The 19,529-nt window shown below is 50.1% G+C and overlaps 1 protein-coding gene and 1 non-coding gene across 3 annotated transcripts; both read left to right on the top strand.

Moving 5' to 3' along the window:
- The first annotated feature begins 610 nt into the window (after positions 1–610).
- On the top strand, positions 611–692 carry TRNAS-GCU (transfer RNA serine (anticodon GCU)). The gene has a single exon. It is a non-coding gene; the product is annotated as a tRNA-Ser (tRNA).
- Positions 693–11,863: 11,171 nt separating this feature from the next.
- Positions 11,864–18,253, top strand: LOC127041342 (E3 ubiquitin-protein ligase TRIM7-like). Of its 2 annotated transcripts, none has more exons than XM_050935583.1 (6): positions 11,864–11,947; positions 13,281–13,367; positions 14,947–15,168; positions 15,803–15,825; positions 17,157–17,269; positions 17,571–18,253. In XM_050935583.1, exons 1-6 carry the CDS (start codon positions 11,885–11,887, stop codon positions 17,648–17,650), a joined length of 588 nt encoding a protein of 195 aa, XP_050791540.1. In that variant the 5' UTR covers positions 11,864–11,884; the 3' UTR covers positions 17,651–18,253. The 2 variants fall into 2 exon arrangements, with proteins under 2 accessions (XP_050791540.1, XP_050791539.1); XM_050935582.1 differs by having other exon boundaries at positions 17,154–17,269.
- The last annotated feature ends 1,276 nt before the right edge of the window (positions 18,254–19,529 follow it).

The raw sequence follows: 19,529 nt of genomic DNA, 5'->3' as shown, positions 1-19,529 counted from the left end.
AGCAGCACTGAGCCCCACTCTGTCCCAGCTTTTCCTCAAGCCCACCCTCAGCATGGGCCTCTGGCTCGCAGCTCAGCCTTGACCCCCTTCACCCTTGTCTGCACCCCTCACCACAGCAAGCAACAGCCCCACTCCCAGCCCCGGTTTTTGATTGTGGCTTCTGAGGGGCCACAGACATGGATAAGAGGGCTCAGTGTGTAATGTTTGGGGACCACTGGTTTAGGATGATGTCCTCAATCACTTCTATACAGTCCAATAAAAGCTATTCCTCACCCACTTACCCCTCCATCAGGATCCACTAGGTATGTTCTTCTGCCCTTCACTCATACAGGAAGGGTAATAACATTTCATATCACTCAGTGCTAAAGTGATTTGTAACCTGCCACAACTGGTCATTTTGGGGAAGCGGCCCCATCATGCTGCATACCTAGGCAGAGTAGGTGTGTCTATGCAAACACGGTCTGTTCCTGAAGTCTCTCCCACATCTGCTCACTAGATGTGAGGGGGGAGCTCATTCAGCCCCTGCTTCTGCTTAGTATTTAAAAACTCCTTAGTGTCCCTATCACTGCCGGCCTTAGATTTCTCCTACTGTCCATTTTTTAGCAGGTTAGATGAGGTGGCCGAGAGGTTAAGATGATGGACTGCTAATCCATTGTGCTCTGCAGGCATGGGTTCGAATCCCATCCTCGTTGGATGCTTTTAGCCTTCACCCCTCCTTTATAGACAACCATCTCCCCTTTGGTACAATTACAGATCAAACAATAATGCTTCTTGCAAACAAAAACCTTCTCAGAAACTCAGACAACCCTCTCTGCTCCCCCTCCCCAGCTTTAAATAAAATGTCTAAATCTCAGATTTCTGAAAAAAGAAATTCTCTAGTTCTGTATTTCTTAGTTTTTATCTCAAAAGGTAGCATCCTCATAATCTCCCCCAAACACTCTGGGACCTCCTCAAATTATAAAAATACCCCATTTCTCAGCAAGGCTATGACAGTGACCCACTGCTAGAATGTCTAGGGCAAGCTGTCCTGAAGAAGGCAACTAAAACATTTTCTCCCTGCTTCCCTTGGCAAGGTCTGACTGGGAAAAGAAAATTCCCCAAACTGAAAATTTTCTGCTGAAAAACCAATACCAGTTTGTTTGAGGACTTTGATTTGAATGTATTATTGTTATTCTCTTCTGATTTATCTCATTTCAGTCTTTGTCCTCCAGATGTGTTTCCAGCTGTTGAGTTGTGGGGGAGAGAGGCCAATTCATAATGTCTCTACTTCCCTTTCATAGTTTCTTCCAACTTGCTAGAAAGTACCTTTGCTACGACATGAGTCAAGCACTGTCCATTGTCTCTGTGCTATCTCGGAGAAGTCTGCATTTTACACGGTTCCTGGAATAGTCCTTGGGAGTGTGGATACCTTCAATGGGCCAGCAGGGAGTCTGGCTCCTCCATTTTTGCACATGAAAGGCTGGTGGTGGGCATTTCCCAACCTCATAACATATTTCTGTAATGCACACAGAGCAAACTTCATAACTTCTGAAACCAATGTGAGCCCATAGAATGCAAGAAGACATTAATGTTCAACAGATGAACACTTCAAGATTTTTAAAATGATCCCTCACCAGGCAGACTTTGTTCAAAACGTATCATCACTATATGAGGGTGGTGAATATGGGGCTTGCAGGGTGCTGCTTTTAGCACACCTTGTCACTCCTGGGCTTATATTGCAATGGGAACGTACCCTTAAAGTCCATCTCTCCTGGGATAAAGATGGCAGGATGGCTGGCCTGGATCATCTGACTTGGGCTCATTATGCTACGGCTGAGAGTCTAAAAACTGTGGTGCAGATATTTGTGTTCACACTGAAGCCTGGGTTCAGAAACCCTCGCCCCTCGTGGGGTCTCAGAGGTTGGGCTCAAGTCCATATGTCTGCACTGTCATTTTATAGTCTTGCAGTCCCAGCCCCATAAGCCTGAGTCAGCTGACCTGGGCTTTGAGAGAACTGCCCTGGGTGTGTTAATCAGACTGTAGACATAATGTCAGGGTACGTCTCCAGTGCAATGAAACGCCCAGGGCAGGCCTGTGTTGGAGTAATCAGGGTAATGTGGCTTGGGCTGTAAAGTTGCAGTGTGCGTGTCTGGGCTCAGGCTCAGTACCCTGCTCTAGGAGCCCAGAAGGCTGGGAGGGAGTTTAGCAAGTGGAAATGGTAAAACCGCAGGGAAGTATTACCCTGGAGTCATGTCAGTTCTCCATTGGTCTTTCTGCTTTTGGGGCAGGGATAATAACTCTCAGTGGTGCCTTGTTGAGTGGCTTTTGGGGCACCTGCTCTTGGCAGCTGTCAGAAGACAAGATTCAGAGCTAGATGGTCCTTTGGTCTAGCCCAGTGTGGTTTTTCTTATGGATTAAATTACACTCCAGGCACTGATAATAGAGTTACTGAAAGTTTAGGAGTTAGCAGCTGGTAGGTCGTGGATGACCCCCCGCCCCTGGGGCAGGGACAGGGACAGGTTTGGGATCTCACACCAAATGCTCTTTGTGGCTGGCAGAATCTGTGGGCTGCTCATTTAGGTTACACTGAGTGTTAAGTCCTGCTTTGTGCACAGTGTATGAGAATGAAAATCCTAAACCGCCCTTTGAAATAACGAATGCAGCAGGACGTGTTATTGTCCCTGCCCCAAAGCAGACAGACCAATGGAGAAATGCCATTGAGTCCAGGGTAATACTTCATTGCGGTTTTACCTTTTTTGCTCGCTAAACTCCCTTGCAACTTTGAGGGGGCCCAGAGCCCAGTATTGGAAGCATTCTCCTTCCCTTGGCCATGAACAAGCTCAAGAATCTTTTCCTTCTTGCTACAAGTTGTCAAACTGTCAGTAGGTAACACAATTAAATCACCTTTTTGCTCTCCTTGTGCCCTGGCTAGGGTATCACCCTGATTAGACAGATTTGCTACACCCTTTTCCCACCACACATTAACAACTGGCAAACTACAAGCACCAGAATTGTCTGGTCTCTGGGATTTTGCTAAGACACTAACTGGATGCACCCTAGTTACAGTGCCATTCTCCCCAGCAGACACAAACTTAGGACCATTCCCTTCCTGGGCTTTAGCTGTATTTACAACCAACTCTGAGACAACTGAATCACCCTCAACCATCACAGGCTGAAAGGCACCTTCTGTCTGCTCCACAGACACAGAAGAGCCAGAGACACATTCTCCTTCACCAGACACACAGCTTGGGATTTCATTTCCCTTGTCCCAGCACACAAGGCTGTTCACAAACAACTGCTTGGAAACTGAGGTAGCCTCCTCCACAGGCAAGTCAATACCCCTGACAGACACAGGCACATTTCCTTCACTGTCACATTTTACACACAGGAAACAGGTAAGGGACATGGACACTCATTTCCCGCTATTTCTGCCTTCCCAAACTGCTGACCAGATAAAGCCATCAGCTCACAAGGCTGCCTAGGCTCCTCCAAACCTTCTCTACCAGGCACATTGCCACTTCCAACAGATAAGCTGCTGCTTTTTTCACTACACTGAGCTACTTCCAGCAAATCACAGTTACCCATTTCAGGTTCACTTTTACAAGCTGCACTAGCCACCAATCCATTACCCATCTACCCTTTCCTTCCTCAGTTAGAGTTTCCATCTGACCATTTACTTGAATCTGCTCCTGAGAAATGTCTCCCTCCCCAATGAAATCTTTCTGCTCTTGATCTAACTCCAGAGTCACTTCTGAGACATTAGACAGACATTCAGAAACTTCATTCCCAGACACACTGCTTTCTTGAACAGACAAACAGCTATTACCCACCAGGTTAGACTCCCCCTCTCCCCGGCCATAGCAAAACTGGTTAAACACAGAAAACTGCTCCGAGTAATACCACATATCAACATAGTTATAAGCTGGATTTTCAAGAGGATACAGTTTCTGCTGTTCTTTCCTTGCTTCTTTGACTTGGAGCTGAAGTCTGGCAGTTTCTTGTTGCATCTTGTGAGTCTCCTGTTCTAGGTCTTGTTGCCTCTGTCGAGCTTTCTCCTCGGCAGCCAGTAATTCCAGACGCCCCTTACGAGCTTTTTCTTCTCTCTCATCAGCCTCCTCCTTTCTTTCAGCAGCTTCTTCCTCCAGCTGGGCCAAGGCTTGCTTCTCTTCCATTTGAATTTCTGCCAGTTTTTGCTCATATTCAAACTGCAGGCCGTCCATCAGGGCTTGCAGTTTCATTGCTTTTGCAGATGCTTTCTGGCTCATGGTCACTGATCTTTAACCAACCAAACTCTCAATCCCAATTTTCAAATTTGGATAGCGTGGGGTTCTCACCCAAAGCCTAATTGACCTGGTTCTGTGGATCCTTGCACGACTACGCCACTGTGACGGTGCTGCCCGTGGGAGCCAGCTGAGGTCACTCCATCAGGGTGAACTGCAAACAAAATGGGGCAGACAAACCCCAAATGCTGGTGGTTATTCCAATACTTAGATTTACCAAGCCAGCACAAAACAGCTTCTATAGTACCTCACTGGTTACTTAGAAGTCCAAACCATGCAGTTCCCTTAAAGTGCCCAGCCTCAGGCCTCCATCCAGACACACCTGTCAGATATGATGATGTAAGAGTTAATAGAACAAAAGTGATTCATATCTCTTTTGCCTGGAAAGGGTTAACAAGAACAGTGAGCCTGGCTGTCACCTGACCAGAGGACCAATTAGGGGGCAGGATACTTTCAAATCTTGAGGGAGGGAAGTTAGTGTGTGTGCTGTTAGTGTTTGGTTCTTGTTCACTCTGGGGACCCAGAGGGATCAGATGTGCAACCAGGTTTCTCTCCAATCTCTCCGATAAAGGCTCTTATAAGTTCAGACTAGTGAGTACTAGGTAGATAAGGCAAGTTAGGCTTATGTTTGTTTTCTTTATTTGCAAATGTGTATTTGGCTGGAAGGAGTTCAAATTTGTATTTTGCTGAAAGGATTTTAATTTGTACTTGTATACTTAGGCTGGGAGGGTATTCCCAGTGTCTGTAGCTGAAAGATCCTGTAACATATTCCATCTTAAATTTACAAAGATAATTTTTACTGTTTTCTTTCCTTAATTAAAAGCTTTTCTTGTTTAAGAACCTGATTGTTTTTTTTTATTCTGGTGTGAGACCCCAGGGGACAGGGTCTGGATCCACCAGGGAATTGGTGGGGAGAAAGGAGGGAAGGGGGAGAGAAAGGTTAACTTTCTCTCTGTGTTAGGATTACCTTCTCTCTCAGGGAGAGTCTGGGAGGGGGAGAGAGAAGGAGGGGGGAATGTGCATTTTCCTCCTCTGTTTTAAGATTCAAGGAGTTTGAATCACAGTGATCTTCCAGGGTAACCCAGGGAGGGGAAGCCTGGGAGAGGCAACGGGGGGAAAGGGTTTACTTTCCTTGTGTTAAGATCCAGAGGGTCTGGGTCTGGGGGTCCCCGGGCAAGGTTTTGGGGGGACCAGAGTGTACCAGGCACTGGAATTCCTGGTTGGTGGCAGCGCTACAGGTTCTAAGCTGGTAATTAAACTTAGAGGAATTCATGCTGGTACCCCATCTTTTGGACGCTAAGGTTCAGAGTGGGGGTTTATACCATGACAGTTGTTCATTCCCCACACTGACAATTCAGACAGTCCCTTTCCTATTCGAATCTCCACCATATCATTCCAATAGCAGGGGGCAGGATTTCTCTGGGGCACTGAAATGTTTCAGGGGGTTGATGCATGAATTAAGCCTTGCATTTCATCCCTGATGTTTCATGGACTGACAACAGCAGTGTAAAGAAAAAGCTGAGCCAATATCTCACTGTCAGAGGTAAAGGTGGCCAAGTCCCCTCTGTCTCACCATTGCCATTGCAGGAGAGAAGGATTCACTGGAATTGAATGCCCTGGCTCAGACAAGAGACACAGGGAGGCTTTGCTGTTCATGGACCTGTGCAAAGGAAATTGTGTCTGTGTGTGAAACTGAGGAGGGAAATGAAAAGTTCACGTGGTGGCCCAGTGCCTTAAGGAATGTGGGTGAAGGGCTCGGCTGGGAAATGATTTTACAGGAGTTCGTATCAATTTATTGCCCTGATTAAAAGCTATGGCTAAAAGGCAGCCACTGTTGTTAGTACTTGAACTGAGTGGTTATCAAGTCCATTGCCTTAACCAGGAGTAGTCGATTATTTTATCAAGATCCAAATTTCTTGGTCAAGATCTAGTCAATGTCTAAACTCCAGAGAAAATAATACACTGATGATAATAAGAATTTAGAAATAATTTGCAGTCACTATGGGCATAACTATGATGATTGTCTCGTGTTTCACTCTTTATATCTGGCACCACCATCACCTTTCCCTTTAGCCTTGTAGTTTACCAAGGGTAAAACTAAACATCTCTTCAGATACAAGGGAGTGTGTGTATACATTCTTGTTAGCTACACAGGCGTTTGTTGTAGCTGCTTTCAATCCTCCGGCTCTGCCCTGATAAGTAACATTTCAGGGTGTCACTGAACTGAAGGAGGGAGATCACTTTTTGACAGATTACGCCTCCTCTTAAAGGTGTTTGGCTGGTTGGCAGCCCTGGTTCCCAGGTCTCTCCTGAGGGAAGAAAGTTTCTGTGCAAAATACTAAAACTTTTAACAGAGAGGAGGGAAAAGAGATGGCCACATGATGGGGTCCGTATGTACCACAACATGGTTCTTTTATGTGGGATGACTCTGAACATTGACTGATCTTCACTCCCTTGGATTTGAAGAGATGTTTATTTGTGCACTTGGGAACCTATAAGGCTGAAGCAAATTTTATGGATGGTGACACTACGATTGAAGGGTTTTTTAATGTTGTAGAAATTGCTAAAAACACTAAGCTTAAACTGGAACTGCCTGTTATTAAAGGTTGGTTTCCCCACGTCAGTTCCATAAGCTCTGCTAGAAACACCCTGGGTTCTCTCCTGCCTCGGTGGGAACTAGAGGGAATCGTCCCCTGCTGCCCTTGGCTCTAGGTTGATTTTTCTGGGGAGAGGACGTGGAGTTGATTTGTTTGCTATTGAGAAGGGAGCCGGACCAGTTCTCAGGGAACGAGAACTCCCAGCATCTTCCCAGACCAATCCAGGCTGCTACCCTGTCCCAGCCTCTGTTGCCCTGGGGGCCCTGCATGTTTGACTCTAGAGCAGGCCGGGAGCAGCAGCTGAGGCAGAGGACAGCCTGGGCAGGGCACATAAGAAGGAGTTTAGTGAGCAAAAAAGGTAAAATGGCAGTGGAGTATTACCTTGGACTTGACGGCATTTCTCCATTGGTCTGTCTGCTTTGGGGCAGGGACAATAACACGTCCTACTGCATTCGTTATTTCAAAATGCAGTTTAGGTTTTTCATTCTCACACATGGTGCGCAAAGCAGGACTCAATCTTTGGTGTAAACTAAACAAGCTGCTCACAGATTCTGGCAGCCACAATGAGCATTTGGGTGAGAGCTCAGACCTGCCCCTGTCCCAGAGGGAGGGGTTCATCTGTGTGGGGACTGGATCACTGATCTACCCCCTCCTAACTCCCAAACTTTCAGTAACTCTATTACCAGTGCCTGTGAGTGTTATTTAAACCATAAGAAAAACCACACTGGGCTAGACCAAAGGCCCATCTAGCTCTGAATCTTGTCTTCTGACAGTAGCCAATACCAGGTGCCCCAACAACCAGTCAACAAGGCACCACCGTGAGTTGAACTCAGGATCTCCTGTTTACTGAGCAGGTGCTTTAACCAACTAACCCATGGTGCCTGCTGTTATTTAAAGCAGCCTATCTGCCCACACCTGACAGTCTGCCAACCCCCACAGGGGCCGGACAAGCTTTGCTTGTGTTTGGATTCTGTAAAGCAGAGGAGCAGGTGACGTTTTACTCCCAAGGTTTGTGTGAGTGATTCTTTGGACAGGTCTATGCTACAAAATTTGGTGGGTGTAACTACATTACACAGGGGTGTAAAAAATTCACACACACCCTGAGCAATGCAGTTATATCAACTGAATCCTGATGCAGATTCAGCTGTGTGAACAGGAGGGCTTCTCCCAGCAACACAGCTTGGGGAGGGGCTTGGTTAGTGAAGACCCAGAGAGGTGGCCCGTGACTCTTGCATGTGGGGAGGCTGGACGTGAGCGCTGGAAGCTCCCTAGAAGCTAGTCCGCCTCTTGCTTGCTCCTCTCCTCCCCTGAGGCCTCCTGCCTGCTGCTCGTGCCTCTACACCCTCTGCCCCAAAGTCTGCCCACCACCCGCACCTCTTTGTCCCCTGTCCTGCCCACCACCCACACCTCTTTGTCCCCTGTCCTGCCCACCACCCACACCTCTCTGCCCCTCCCCTGAGACCTGCACTGTCCACTACTCACACCTCTCTGCCCCTCCCACGACACCCATCCTGCCTGCCACCCACACCTCTCTGCCCCTCCCCTGACACCTGCTCTGCCCACCACCCACACCTCTTTGTCCCCTGTCCTGCTCACCACCCACACCTCTCTGCTCCTCCTGTGCATCCATCCTGCCTGCCACCCACACCTCTCTGCCCCTCACCTGAGACCTGATCTGCCTACTACTCGCACCTCTCTTCCCCTCCCCTGACCTGCACTGCCCACCACCCACAGCTCTCTGCACCTCCCCTGCCCAGCCCAGCCCAGCCCACCGCTTGCACCTCTCTGCCCCTCCCCTGAGACCCGCTGTGCCCACCACTTTCTTCATGCTGCTGTTGTTATTCCATGAAACATCAAGGATGGAATAAAGAGCTGAGTTTACTCCAGGGTGAGGAAAGAAAGGAGCCACCAACCCCCTGGCAAAGCTCAGTGCCTCAGAGAAAACCTGCCCCCTGCTATTGCAATCACTGATGTGCTAGGGATATGATGGGAAAGGGACTGTCTGAATTAAGGCAGGCCCCAGGGGATGGGGGGAGCAGGGGGGAGCACTGGGGGCGGGCAGAGAAGTGACTCTTCTCAAGTAGCCCCTCCTCAGCCCATCTCTGCCCCCCTGTGTCTGTGGCTCCCAGCGCTGCTGGCCTCACTGACATCTCCCCCCCTCCCCGGCTCTGGTTCCCCTCAGGAGCAGCCGACCAAGCTCCAGGAGAGCACGAGCCCCCTGGGAATGGGACAGGGGTCAAGTGTCCCAGCCAGAGCGGGAAGGGGGCAGCCCAGGAGTTCTCAGACTGGGGATTACAGCCCCTCGTGGGGGGGGTGACGTTATTATGTGGGGGGTCACAAACCGCCCAGCTCTGCAGGCAGCAGAAATGAGGGTGGCAATGGAGCAAATTCTGCTGTGAAAAGTGATATTGACAAATGTCTTCACATCCCCAGTACTGAACAGTAACTATTTTAAAAACCCTTTTCTGCTTATAACAATAATTCAATCGAAGTGTGTTCTAGGCTGAATTTAAAAGTGGTGAGAAAAGTTAAACTCATTTTAAAGAATTGGGTTATAAATTAAGCATTTAAAATAATATTAAATATGAAAAAATGTGTTTTGAATTGATGGGGGGGGTCGCACTCAGCACCTTGCTTTGTGCAAGGGGTCACCAGTTCAAAAAGTTTGAGAACCACTGGGTTACACAGGGAAAGAGCAAAAAGAGACCCTGAAACAGGACTGCAGGGGAACTATCTGGGGAGAGGAGTTCCCAGCTCACAAATCTTCCCCGCTCCATTTATTGCCCCATCCCTGGGCTGTATCGCCAGTGCCGAGGACATCACAGATCCCCCTCTCTGCCAAGGGTGCTTGCACAGGTAGTTCCTTCCTGCCAGGCCTCTGCCTCACGGAATAATTGCATAAATTAATTGGTGCTCCTCCCCTCCCCCTGCTTCTTTCTGTGACCCTTCTGCCAATTGGAGTCAGCAGCAACATGGCCCAGGGTTCAATATCTTGGGGATCCTTTTTAACAACACAACACAGAACCCGCTCGAGCCCACACCACCCCTGGGTGACTCTAGAGGCAATATTTCCCCTCCCCAGCACCGAGTCTGAGGCTGTGTCTACACTACCAGTGCCAACAATGGGTTCCGCTTGACAACGATCCACAGCAGTGTGGCCCGACACACATTCATTTTCATTCTCTGAGTCAGGAAACCCACAAAAGCCTCTTCTTTTGTACTGGGGCAGACAAATATAAGGTGACACTAAATTATTCTGATTGCTAAAAGCAGGTTTAGGGGGTTGTGTATTTTTGAAAAAAAAAATCAGTACTGATCCGTGTAACTAGCAGCATGAGCTAAAGAAAAGAACGCAGACAAACCTTGTCAGTAACGGCTAATGTCCTAAATGGGAAATCAGCAGCGGGGAGAACGTACAGTCTGAATGTGCATGACCAGCCCCCAGCCCCCACCCCCACATAGCAGTAGCACTCTCTGTGCATTGGTGTGGTGGTTGAGTGGTTAACCAAGGAGTGACAATCCAAGGAGGTTCCCTGAGTCAGTTTCACTCCTGAGGAGGTTCTGCACCAAAAAAATAAAAATTCTGTGCACAATATTTTAAAATTCTGCAAATTGTATATGCCAATAAATAAATGTGGAGGCTCCAGCATGGTAGAGGGGAGCAGAGGCTCCTGGCTGCACAGAGGTGACAGATCACTCTACAGTCCCCTCTCTCTTCCAGGGAAACAGACTCTGTGATGAGGCTGCACCTCTCTGCCGCCTACTCCAGGAGCCCCAAAAAGACTCCCCAAAGCTGCTCATGAGGGGTGCATGACCACTCCTGTGGCTTCCCTATCAGAAAGTCAGATCAGCTGGCTCTGGGGGCTCCTGCCATTACTATCAGCAGCACAGTGGGGCTAAAACGGATTCCTGCCCACCCTCGCTCTGCACGGCGCACCACTCCCAGAAGCATCTGGCATGTCCCTGCGGGGTGTGTCTCTCACACGCTGCCCCTGTCCCAAGCGCCAACTCTGCCATTGGAACTGCAGCAATGGGAGCTGCAGGGGTGGTGCCTGTGGGTGGTGGTCCCAGGAGATACCCCCCAGCCTCCTCCATGTAGAAGTTGCTGCCAGATGTGGATGCAGGTCACTTTCAGGAGCTGCCCAAGATAGGTGCCACACCCCAACACTCTGCCCCAGCCCAGATCCTGCACCCAAACTCTCTCCCAGAACCTGCCACCGCCTCCCTGGCCCATCCCAGAACCTGCACCTCATGTACCCAAACTCCCTCCCAGCACCTTAGGCAGAGGTTGAGGGAGGGGAAGGGGGAGGGGCAGGACTTGGACCCATTCTGGGCATCACCAAAAGTTACATAAATCTAGCAACTCTGAGCTGGTGCCCCAGTCACTGCACTTTCTTACCTTCCAGGAGGGGACTCTGTGTGGCAGGGGCTTTATTCCTTCCTTTAATCACTGTGGAAGGGTGAACAGGGAGATAATTTGTTCTTTTCTCTGCAGAGCAGACTGCAGGCAACTGGATTATTGCCAGGGCTGTAAATAAAGCCCAAGCTAGCAAAGGACAGTTTTGATCCATCCATCCCTGGGTTATGGGCCCAGCACGCTCCCCCTGCACCACTCTGCTGTTGGGACAGGGGCTTCCTGCAGGATCTATTCCCAGTGTAGCTCCCAAGCGGTGCCCTGGCGAGCTGTGCCCAGGGGATTTAGATGCTTTAGAGGCAGGTGATTGACACGTGCTGGGCCCCATCTCCAGCGCTGAACTGACACGTGCTCGCTGCATTCTCAGCCGGGGGCTCCTTGGGCTGATGGTTCAGCAGCACCAGCCCCTGCCCCTGCTTTTCCCCTGGGGAGCCCCAGCCCCCCTCCTGCCCCCTTCTCAGCTGAGGCGGGTCCCCGCTTCCCCGCCTGTCCCAACCCCCCTGCAAGGGGCCCGGAGGCGGGGGCAGGGCCAGGCCCGGGGAGGAGCCGCCCCTTCCTGCCCCCCCAACCCCCCGCACGGCCCCGCCCCGCCCCTGTGTGCCGGCAGCGGGGCCATGGCCGGGGCAGGGAGCGCAGCGCGGAGGCTGCTCCAGCCCTGCAGCCCGCGGGGCAGCGCGGTGGGGCCGCGGACAGCGCGGGGCTGGCAGGGCCCAGGGGGCGGGGACACGCGTGGGGGGGACACGCTCCTGTTCCTGCCCCTGCCGGGAGGGGCCGCCCCGAGCTCCCCGCGGCCGGAGCGGGGCTGCCTGGGGCTGCGGGGGGCGAGTGGCCCTGGCGGAGCGGAGCGGCCCCTGCTGCGGGGCCGGGGAGACGGAGCCCGGGAGCGGCTGGGCCGGGAGCTGCAGGAGGGGCCCGGAGCGCGGCTCGGCTGCAGAGCTCGGAGCCCAGGCTGGGCCCGGGAGGGGGAGAGGGAGCCGGGGGGGATCTGGGGTGTCGGAGCCGGGCTGGGGGGTGACTGTGGGGGAGCTTGGAGTGTATTGGGGGGTCAGGACTAGGAGTTCGGGATGTTGGGGGCTCCATGTTCAGACATGGCTCTGCGGGAGCTTTGGGGTGTATTGGGGGGTCAGGACTAGGAGTTCGGGATGTTGGGGGCTCCATGTTCAGATATGGCTCTGCGGGAGCTTTGGGGTGTATTGGGGGTCAGGACTAGGGGATGGGGATGTTGGGGGCTCCATGTTCAGACATGGCTCTGCGGGAGCTTTGGGGTGTATTGGGGGGTCAGGACTAGGGGATGGGGATGTTGGGGGGCTCCATGTTCAGATATGGCTCTGTGGGAGCTTTGGGGTGTATTGGGGGGTCAGGACTAGGGGTTGGGGATGTTGGGGGGCTCCATGTTCAGACATGGCTCTGCGGGAGCTTTGGGATGTATTGGGGGGTCAGGACTAGGGCATGGGGATGTTGGGGGGCTCCATGTTCAGATATGGCTCTGCGGGAGCTTTGGGGTGTATTGGGGGGTCAGGACTAGGGGATGGGGATGTTGGGGGGCTCCATGTTCAGATATGGCTCTGCGGGAGCTTTGGGATGTATTGGGGGGTCAGGACTAGGGGATGGGGATGTTGGGGGGCTCCATGTTCAGATATGGCTCTGCGGGAGCTTTGGGGTGTATTGAGGGGTCAGGACTAGGGGATGGGGACGTTGGGGGGCTCCATGTTCAGACATGGCTCTGCGGGAGCTTTGGGGGCTGGAGCTGGGGAAAGTTGGGGACTGTCTGAAGTTGGCTGCCTGGGATGTGGGTGAGGCCCCGGGGAGCAGGGGGTTGGGCTGCAGCCCTGTCACTGCAGCCTGGGGCCCTGTGTTTTCTCTGGAAAAGCTTCTCCCTGTTTCACCATCTCCTCTCAGTCTGAGTCCCAGGGACCCTGCACAGGCGTCTGCAGGGCAGGAGGGGCCCTGAAATCTGGCAGCTGGGAGGTTTGCAGCAGTTTCTAACCCTTCCTCCCCTGCTTCTTCCAGGAGGTACCACAAAAGTATCTGGCCCCTCTGGGAAAAGAGGGAGAAGCAGCTAAAGCCGAGGAGGAGCGACAAAGTGAGGAGCTGCTGGTAGGTGCCCAGAGACCCCAGCCACTGAGGTTTGCCTGGCATAAGAATGATCTGGTGAATGCAGGGCCCACCCTGCCAGCCTCAGCCAGGGACCCATCCCCACTGGAGTCCAGGGAACCTGCAGGGTCAGACACGGGGATAACATGATGCCCTTAGGATGCAGGAGGCTGCTGGGCAGGAGAGGGTCAGTCTGTGTTAGCCAGAGCCCCTGCCCACGGACTGTCTGGATGTCACAGTGACCAGGGATCCTTTCTAGCTCCTGGGGGGTTGGGGAGGAAGGAGATGAAATGTGGGCTGCAGAGATGGAGGATTTGGCTCAGTGCAAGTTGATGAGGTTTTGGGGAGAAGTGTCCCTCCTGTTGGTGATGTACAGCTCACCCCGGCCCTGATCCCTCCTCCCTTCCTGGGATAAATGAACTTCCCATCACTCACTGCAAGCGATCTTGTGTTCTGGTAAATAACTCTGCCACCCGCCTCGAGGCGCATTTATGATGTTCCCCATTTACCGAGCAGATGAATTTCGGTGTTGATAAATGCAAAGTAATGCACATAGGAAAAGATAATATCAAATGGACATAAAATGATGGGGTCTAAATTAGCTGTTACCACTCAAAAAAGAGATTTTGGAGTCGCTGTGGATAGTTCTCTGGAAACATCCACTCAATGTGCAGCGCCAGTCAAAAAAGCAAACAGAATGTGGGGAATCATTAGGAAAGGGATAGACAATAAAACAGAAAATATCCTATTGCCTCTATATAAATCTATGGTACCTCTACATCTTGAATACTGTGTGCAGATCTGGTCACCTCATTTCAAAAAAATACATTGGAATTGGAAAAGGCTCAGAGAAGGCCAACAAAATGATGAAGGGTCCAGAACAGCTTCCGTATGAGGAGAGATTAATAAGACTGAGGCTATGGCTACACGCCGCAGCTTTTAGCGACACGTCTGTGCCACTACAGCCGTGCTGCTAACAGGCACGCAGCGTAGCTGCTGTTTGTCAGCAGGAGAGATGTGCCAGTGTAGACAAAGCCTGAGACTGTTCAGCTTGGAAAAGAGACTACTATTGGGGGGAGGGGAATATGGTAGAGGTCTATAAAATCATGACTTGTGTGGTGAAAGTAAATAAGGAAGTGTTGTTTCTGCCTCATAACACAAGAACTAGGGGTCACTCAGTGAAATGAATAGGCAGCAGATTTAAAACAAACAAAAGGAAGTATTTCTTCACAAAACGCACAGTCAACCTGTGGAACTCCTTGCCAGAGGATGTTGTGAAGCCAAGACACTAACAGGGTTCTAAAAAGAACTGGAGAAGTGCATGGAAGATAGGTCCATTAGTGGCTATTAGCCAGGATGAGCAGGAATGGTGTCCCTAACCTCTGTTTGCCAGAAGCTGGGAATGGGCGGCAGGGGATGATCACTTCATGATTCCCTGCTCTGTTCATTCCCTCTGGGGCACCTGGCATTGGCACTGTCAGAAGACAGGGTACTGGGCTAGATGGACCTTTGGTCTGACTCAGTCTGGCTATTCTTATGTTCTGTGTTCCCCTGTTACTGAGCCGCCCTCTCCCTGTTGCAGAAACAGACGGCAGCCGAGAGGCAGAAGATCGTCAGGGAGTGGCAGGAGCTGCGAGGGTGTCTGGAGGAGCAGGAACAGCATCTGCTGGCCCGGCTGGAAGAGCTAGAGAGAGCCATTGTCCAGAGAAGGGATGAGGGCGTTTGCAGCCTGTTGTGGGAGATTTCCCTGCTCAGCGAGAGGGGAGGAGAGAAGGGGCAGCAGCCGCTGAGCCAACCCCTGCAGGTCAGGCTGTCATTGCAATGATCATACGCAGCATTTCTATGGGCGCTTCTGAGCTCTAGACCACAAAGCACTTTACAGAGTGGGGTCAGGGGCATTATCCCTATGAGACAAATGGGGAAAGTGAGGCAGAGGGAGGGGCAGAGCCCTGCCCAACATCACACAGTGAGTCTGGCAGCGGCGCCATGGATGGGTCCTGGGAGTCCTGGATGCTGCAGCCCCAAGACCTTCTCTCCTGGAAATTACTCTCTGCATTGGCACTTGGAGGGTGAATCCCCTCGACCACCATGCTGAGGTCGCAAGCCAGGCCCAAGGCCCTTGCACTGCAGGTTAATGGGTTTAGTGGGGCCAGGGGTCTTCTGGATCTCTCAGCACTGGGTGAAATTTGATTCTCAATGCAGAGAAATATCTTCTGCCTGTAAAGTGCCTGGGGAGAAGATTCCTGCAGTGGTGACCTACCCACAGGGATTGCTGGGGCTGCGTAGGGGAAAGTCCCTGGTGAGGGGGGCAGCTGCTCTGGGAATGTCAACCTGAAATTCCCCTATTTCCCAAGGCCTCAGTAGTGACCCCTGCAGAGCAGGAGGCTTCCCCACCCAGGAACCCCCACTTACAGCCTCCTCTTTCTCTCCCTCTTTAGGGTGTTGGGAGCACTGGGGGCAGGTAAGTCCTGGGCTCCATTTCGCTCCCCCTCATGGGCCGTTAGGTTTGATAACTGCACTGAATAGGAAGCTGCCCCCTGCCCTTGGAGCGTGTGATTCTGTCTCCCCTAGCGGCTGACTCAGGTAGGAGAAGAACCGTTTACTGTCCGATCGCTAATGAGGTCACAGCAGGGCTGCTAGACACAGGGCCGATGGGACAGATCAGGCCCGTCTCCTGGACTGATGTGGCCACCTCATGTATTCCAAGGGTGCAGAATCTCAGCTTTCACATTTGTTAAAGTGAGTTGCTGGCCCTCAGCACCTCCCTAGTGTAAACAGAGACAGCGTTGCCTTGCTGGGGTTGCCAGCAGCCTGAAACCATAGCTCTGAGAGCGTGAACTCTCCAGTCTCCTGTTAATGTCATCGGGGTGTCAACTGAAATGATGACACTTTGATGTCAACATTGAATGTTCCCTGGTGATCACCTGAGCAGGTGGATCAGGGAGAGGACGGGAGTGAAACCTTTGCAGGGTGGGAATAGGGGGTTGCTGTAGGGAGGGAAGAACAGAGGAGAGACACAATGACAAGGAAGCAAGAGAGAAATGGAGAAAGGAGGGTGGGAAAGGAAGGGAAGAACCAGCAGGGCCCTACAGGGTGTCCGGGAAGGGGCTGTTTTCCTCCCGAGTGACACTGAGTGTGACAGAGAGAGACTTGGCAAAATACTAAGAAGTAAAATTTTTTTCTGATACGAAGGGCAGATTCTCCCCTTGTTCCTTGTATATGAGTGTCCCATGGAGAGCAGTGGGTGTTCTGCTGTGAATGGAGCAGGGCACAGAGTCCTAACCGGATGCCCTGGCCACTGGCCGTAACGGACAGGGCAGTCTGGCCCTCTCTGCGAAATGAGCTGGACAGCCCAGGGTTACTGCTTCAGCTGAAGGGCTTGAGGGTTTTGGTGTTTAAGGGCCCATGTTCATTCTCTGCTGGAGACCTGAGCTCGGTCTGTGGCCACTGTCAGCATGTAGGACCTGTCCACTCTTTGGTCTGTGTCTCCTCTTTTTCCACATAATCCCAGTGCTGGTGGCCCTTGTTACTGCAGTAAACCAGGTAAGGGGGTGGCTCTGCCCCCCACAGAACCAGAGCATCCCTGAGAAAGCTCCTGAACAATGTCTCTGTTCCTTGCTCTAGTGTCTCCCCACTTCCCGTCTCTCTGGGGAGCACAGGGCTGAGGTGACTCACCATGACAACGACCATCTCAGGCTACAAAGCGCAGATCCAGGTTTCCTGGAGTTTGGGGGTTGCTGGGCTCAGGATCTGGGGCTCAGGCCTATTTCTCACCCCTCCTTTCCCCAGCAGGGAGGACAGGACATTTTGGAAGCTAGAGCCGTCGTTTGCGGAGCTGGAGAAGAGACTCAGCGATTTTTCTCTGAAAAGTGCCATGCTGCAGGAGGTGGTGCTGAGATTGAAAGGTGAATTGGAGTCTGGGGGTGGCGTCTCCTCTGGTTAGAGTGACCCTGGCCCTTGGGAGGAGCTGGGGACTCTAGTGATGTCACTGATCCTCGGCTCTATCTCACAGCCCAGCTCAGCGAGTCGCTCCTTCCCCATGGAGCAGCCCTCGGAGGCTGGCTCTGTCTGCAGCGGCTGCCTTGTTGGCCTCTGATCTCTGTCACCATCTCTTAGTTAACAGCAGTTCCATTAATAAGCAATGGGGATTTCTCCATGAATGCGAGGGCCTGAATTCTCACCTCTTCCATCTTCTCCTTCCCCTAGAGACGCTGCGACGGGGGCTGGGGAGCGACACAGGTACGTGTCTGTCTCTGACTGGCCATGGGGAGATTTCAGACCAATAACCATATTAACGACAGGGAATCACAGCCTCCAGCACCTGGAAGCTGTGTAACAATGGGAAGGGATGTTACTTTCTTCTTGCACCACTATATTTTCAACTGACTTGTCTCTTAAATATTTTAGCTCAACAATATCACATAAGCATTTAAAGTGTTTTTCAGTTTTTTTTAGTACTCATTTTTTTGCCTTTGCTTTCTTTAATTATTGCATTTTTAACACTACATTAAATTTAAGAATTTTATTTTGCAGTTTTAATTGCAGTAATATTAATAGTGTTTTTAATTAAGTTTACATAGTCTGATTTTAAAGCTTTTTTTTAAAGACCACTAAGGTCTTTGACAACTTTTCCTGTGTTTGAGTGGTTGCTTGACACTTTTTGAAAAAAAATACAAAGGCTGAGGTTTTTTTAAACATATTTATTTGAAAGTTTGTTAGTATAGTTAGAGTTTTTAAAAAAAATACAGACTTTTTTTGTTGTGACTCTAAATTGGTAATGTATTCACATTTTTAACCTATAATTATTTTAGTGCACTATTTACCTCTTGTGAGACAGGTTGTAGCTGATTTTTACACTTTAAATAAATAAAACAGCTATTAGCATCTAATTTGGTTAAAACAGCAATTCAATATATATATAAATATTGGTATAACCTGCACTACTTTAAGAATGCAACGTTTGTTTGGTTCTTTTAATTAACTTTTTGCTCTAACCTTTTTTTTTTATGCTTACATTATGCCTTACATTAATTTATATTTCTTGGAATTATTTTATTCATTTAAGATAGAATCTTAATTTTTTTTCTCCCAATACATTTCTAGCCATCCTGATGATAATTAATTTCTGGGAAACATCCTCAGCAGAATTATTTGAAGGTGTTGTACCAGACAGTAAAGGCACAGATGCAGTGGCTTGTGGGAAAGAGGGTAAGTTTCACTACTAATCCTGCTCTTAAAAAGAGGCTCTTTTTAGAAAACTAGTTTAACTTACAAGCACTGAGAGACTTTAAGAAAGTCACTAATCACAGGAGCAATGGGTCCCTTTGGAACGTATTTTAACTGACAAGCCCTTAGAGCCTTTCTGAGAAACAGGATAGAACTATGGTCAAAATGAAGTGCAAACTAATGAACGTGCATCACGAGGAGAAAGAGAAGGGAACACAAATTAAAATATAATGAAAACAAAGCCTCTCAGAAAGGAACTGTATCAGTTTAGTAGCAGTGTTGCCATGTCAGGGGTGAGGTGGGAGATGATTTTCTCCCCCCACCCCATCTCTTTTTAAAAGTCCCAAAAGGAATAAAAGTAGGTGGCATAGTTAATTTTTTATTATTTTGTTTACTAATTAAATCCATGTCCCTAAGGCCAAATTTGGCCTAGGTAACTTTATTGCCACATTTTCTTGTTTACCAAGCAGAGGGCTTAGTACTGGCCCTGAACTACATCATTAGCCCCCTTTTGTTTGGACTAATTTAATTTTCTGTAGTTGGTCATCTTGCACCTGTGCATGGCATTCATGGCTGAAAAGAATTTAACCTACTTTTCATCAACTTGTTGCTATAGGGTATTGTAAGATCTTATGAACTTTTGTCGTCTTTTTACAGTGAAGTAAGGCAGAGAGTTCAAAACGTGGGTGTTACTGGAATTACCAGTTCCCAGGGTTGGTCCATGTATGCCATTGCACTGGGCTCATTCACGCTTTGTCCGGGTACCATGTAGCACTCTCTTCCCACGCGTAGTCAATGCTGATACAAAAGAATGCTCTAGGCTTGTGTTTCTCAGCTGGTGGTTTGTGACCCTCAGGGGCTCAGGAAAGGCAGTCAGGAGGCTGTGAGATGTTGAGTATTTCATTATGATCTAAAGCAAAGAAAATCTCACTCCCCCAC

The sequence above is a fragment of the Gopherus flavomarginatus genome, assembly GCF_025201925.1.
Source record: "Gopherus flavomarginatus isolate rGopFla2 chromosome 13 unlocalized genomic scaffold, rGopFla2.mat.asm SUPER_13_unloc_2, whole genome shotgun sequence".
In the NCBI taxonomy this organism is placed as follows: domain Eukaryota; kingdom Metazoa; phylum Chordata; order Testudines; family Testudinidae; genus Gopherus; species Gopherus flavomarginatus.
The sequence above is the reverse complement of the archived record's forward strand: the minus strand, read 5'-3'. Positions and strand labels throughout refer to the sequence as shown.

Coding starts and splice junctions, on each gene's coding strand:
- LOC127041342 (XM_050935582.1), top strand. CDS start 11,885: ATGGCCGGGGCAGGGAGCGCAGCGCGGAGGCTGCTCCAGCCCTGCAGC. Junction 11,948..13,280: donor GCAGCCCGCGGGGCAGCGCG/GTGGGGCCGCGG, acceptor TGCTTCTTCCAG/GAGGTACCACAAAAGTATCT. Junction 17,270..17,570: donor GGTGGTGCTGAGATTGAAAG/GTGAATTGGAGT, acceptor TCCTTCCCCTAG/AGACGCTGCGACGGGGGCTG.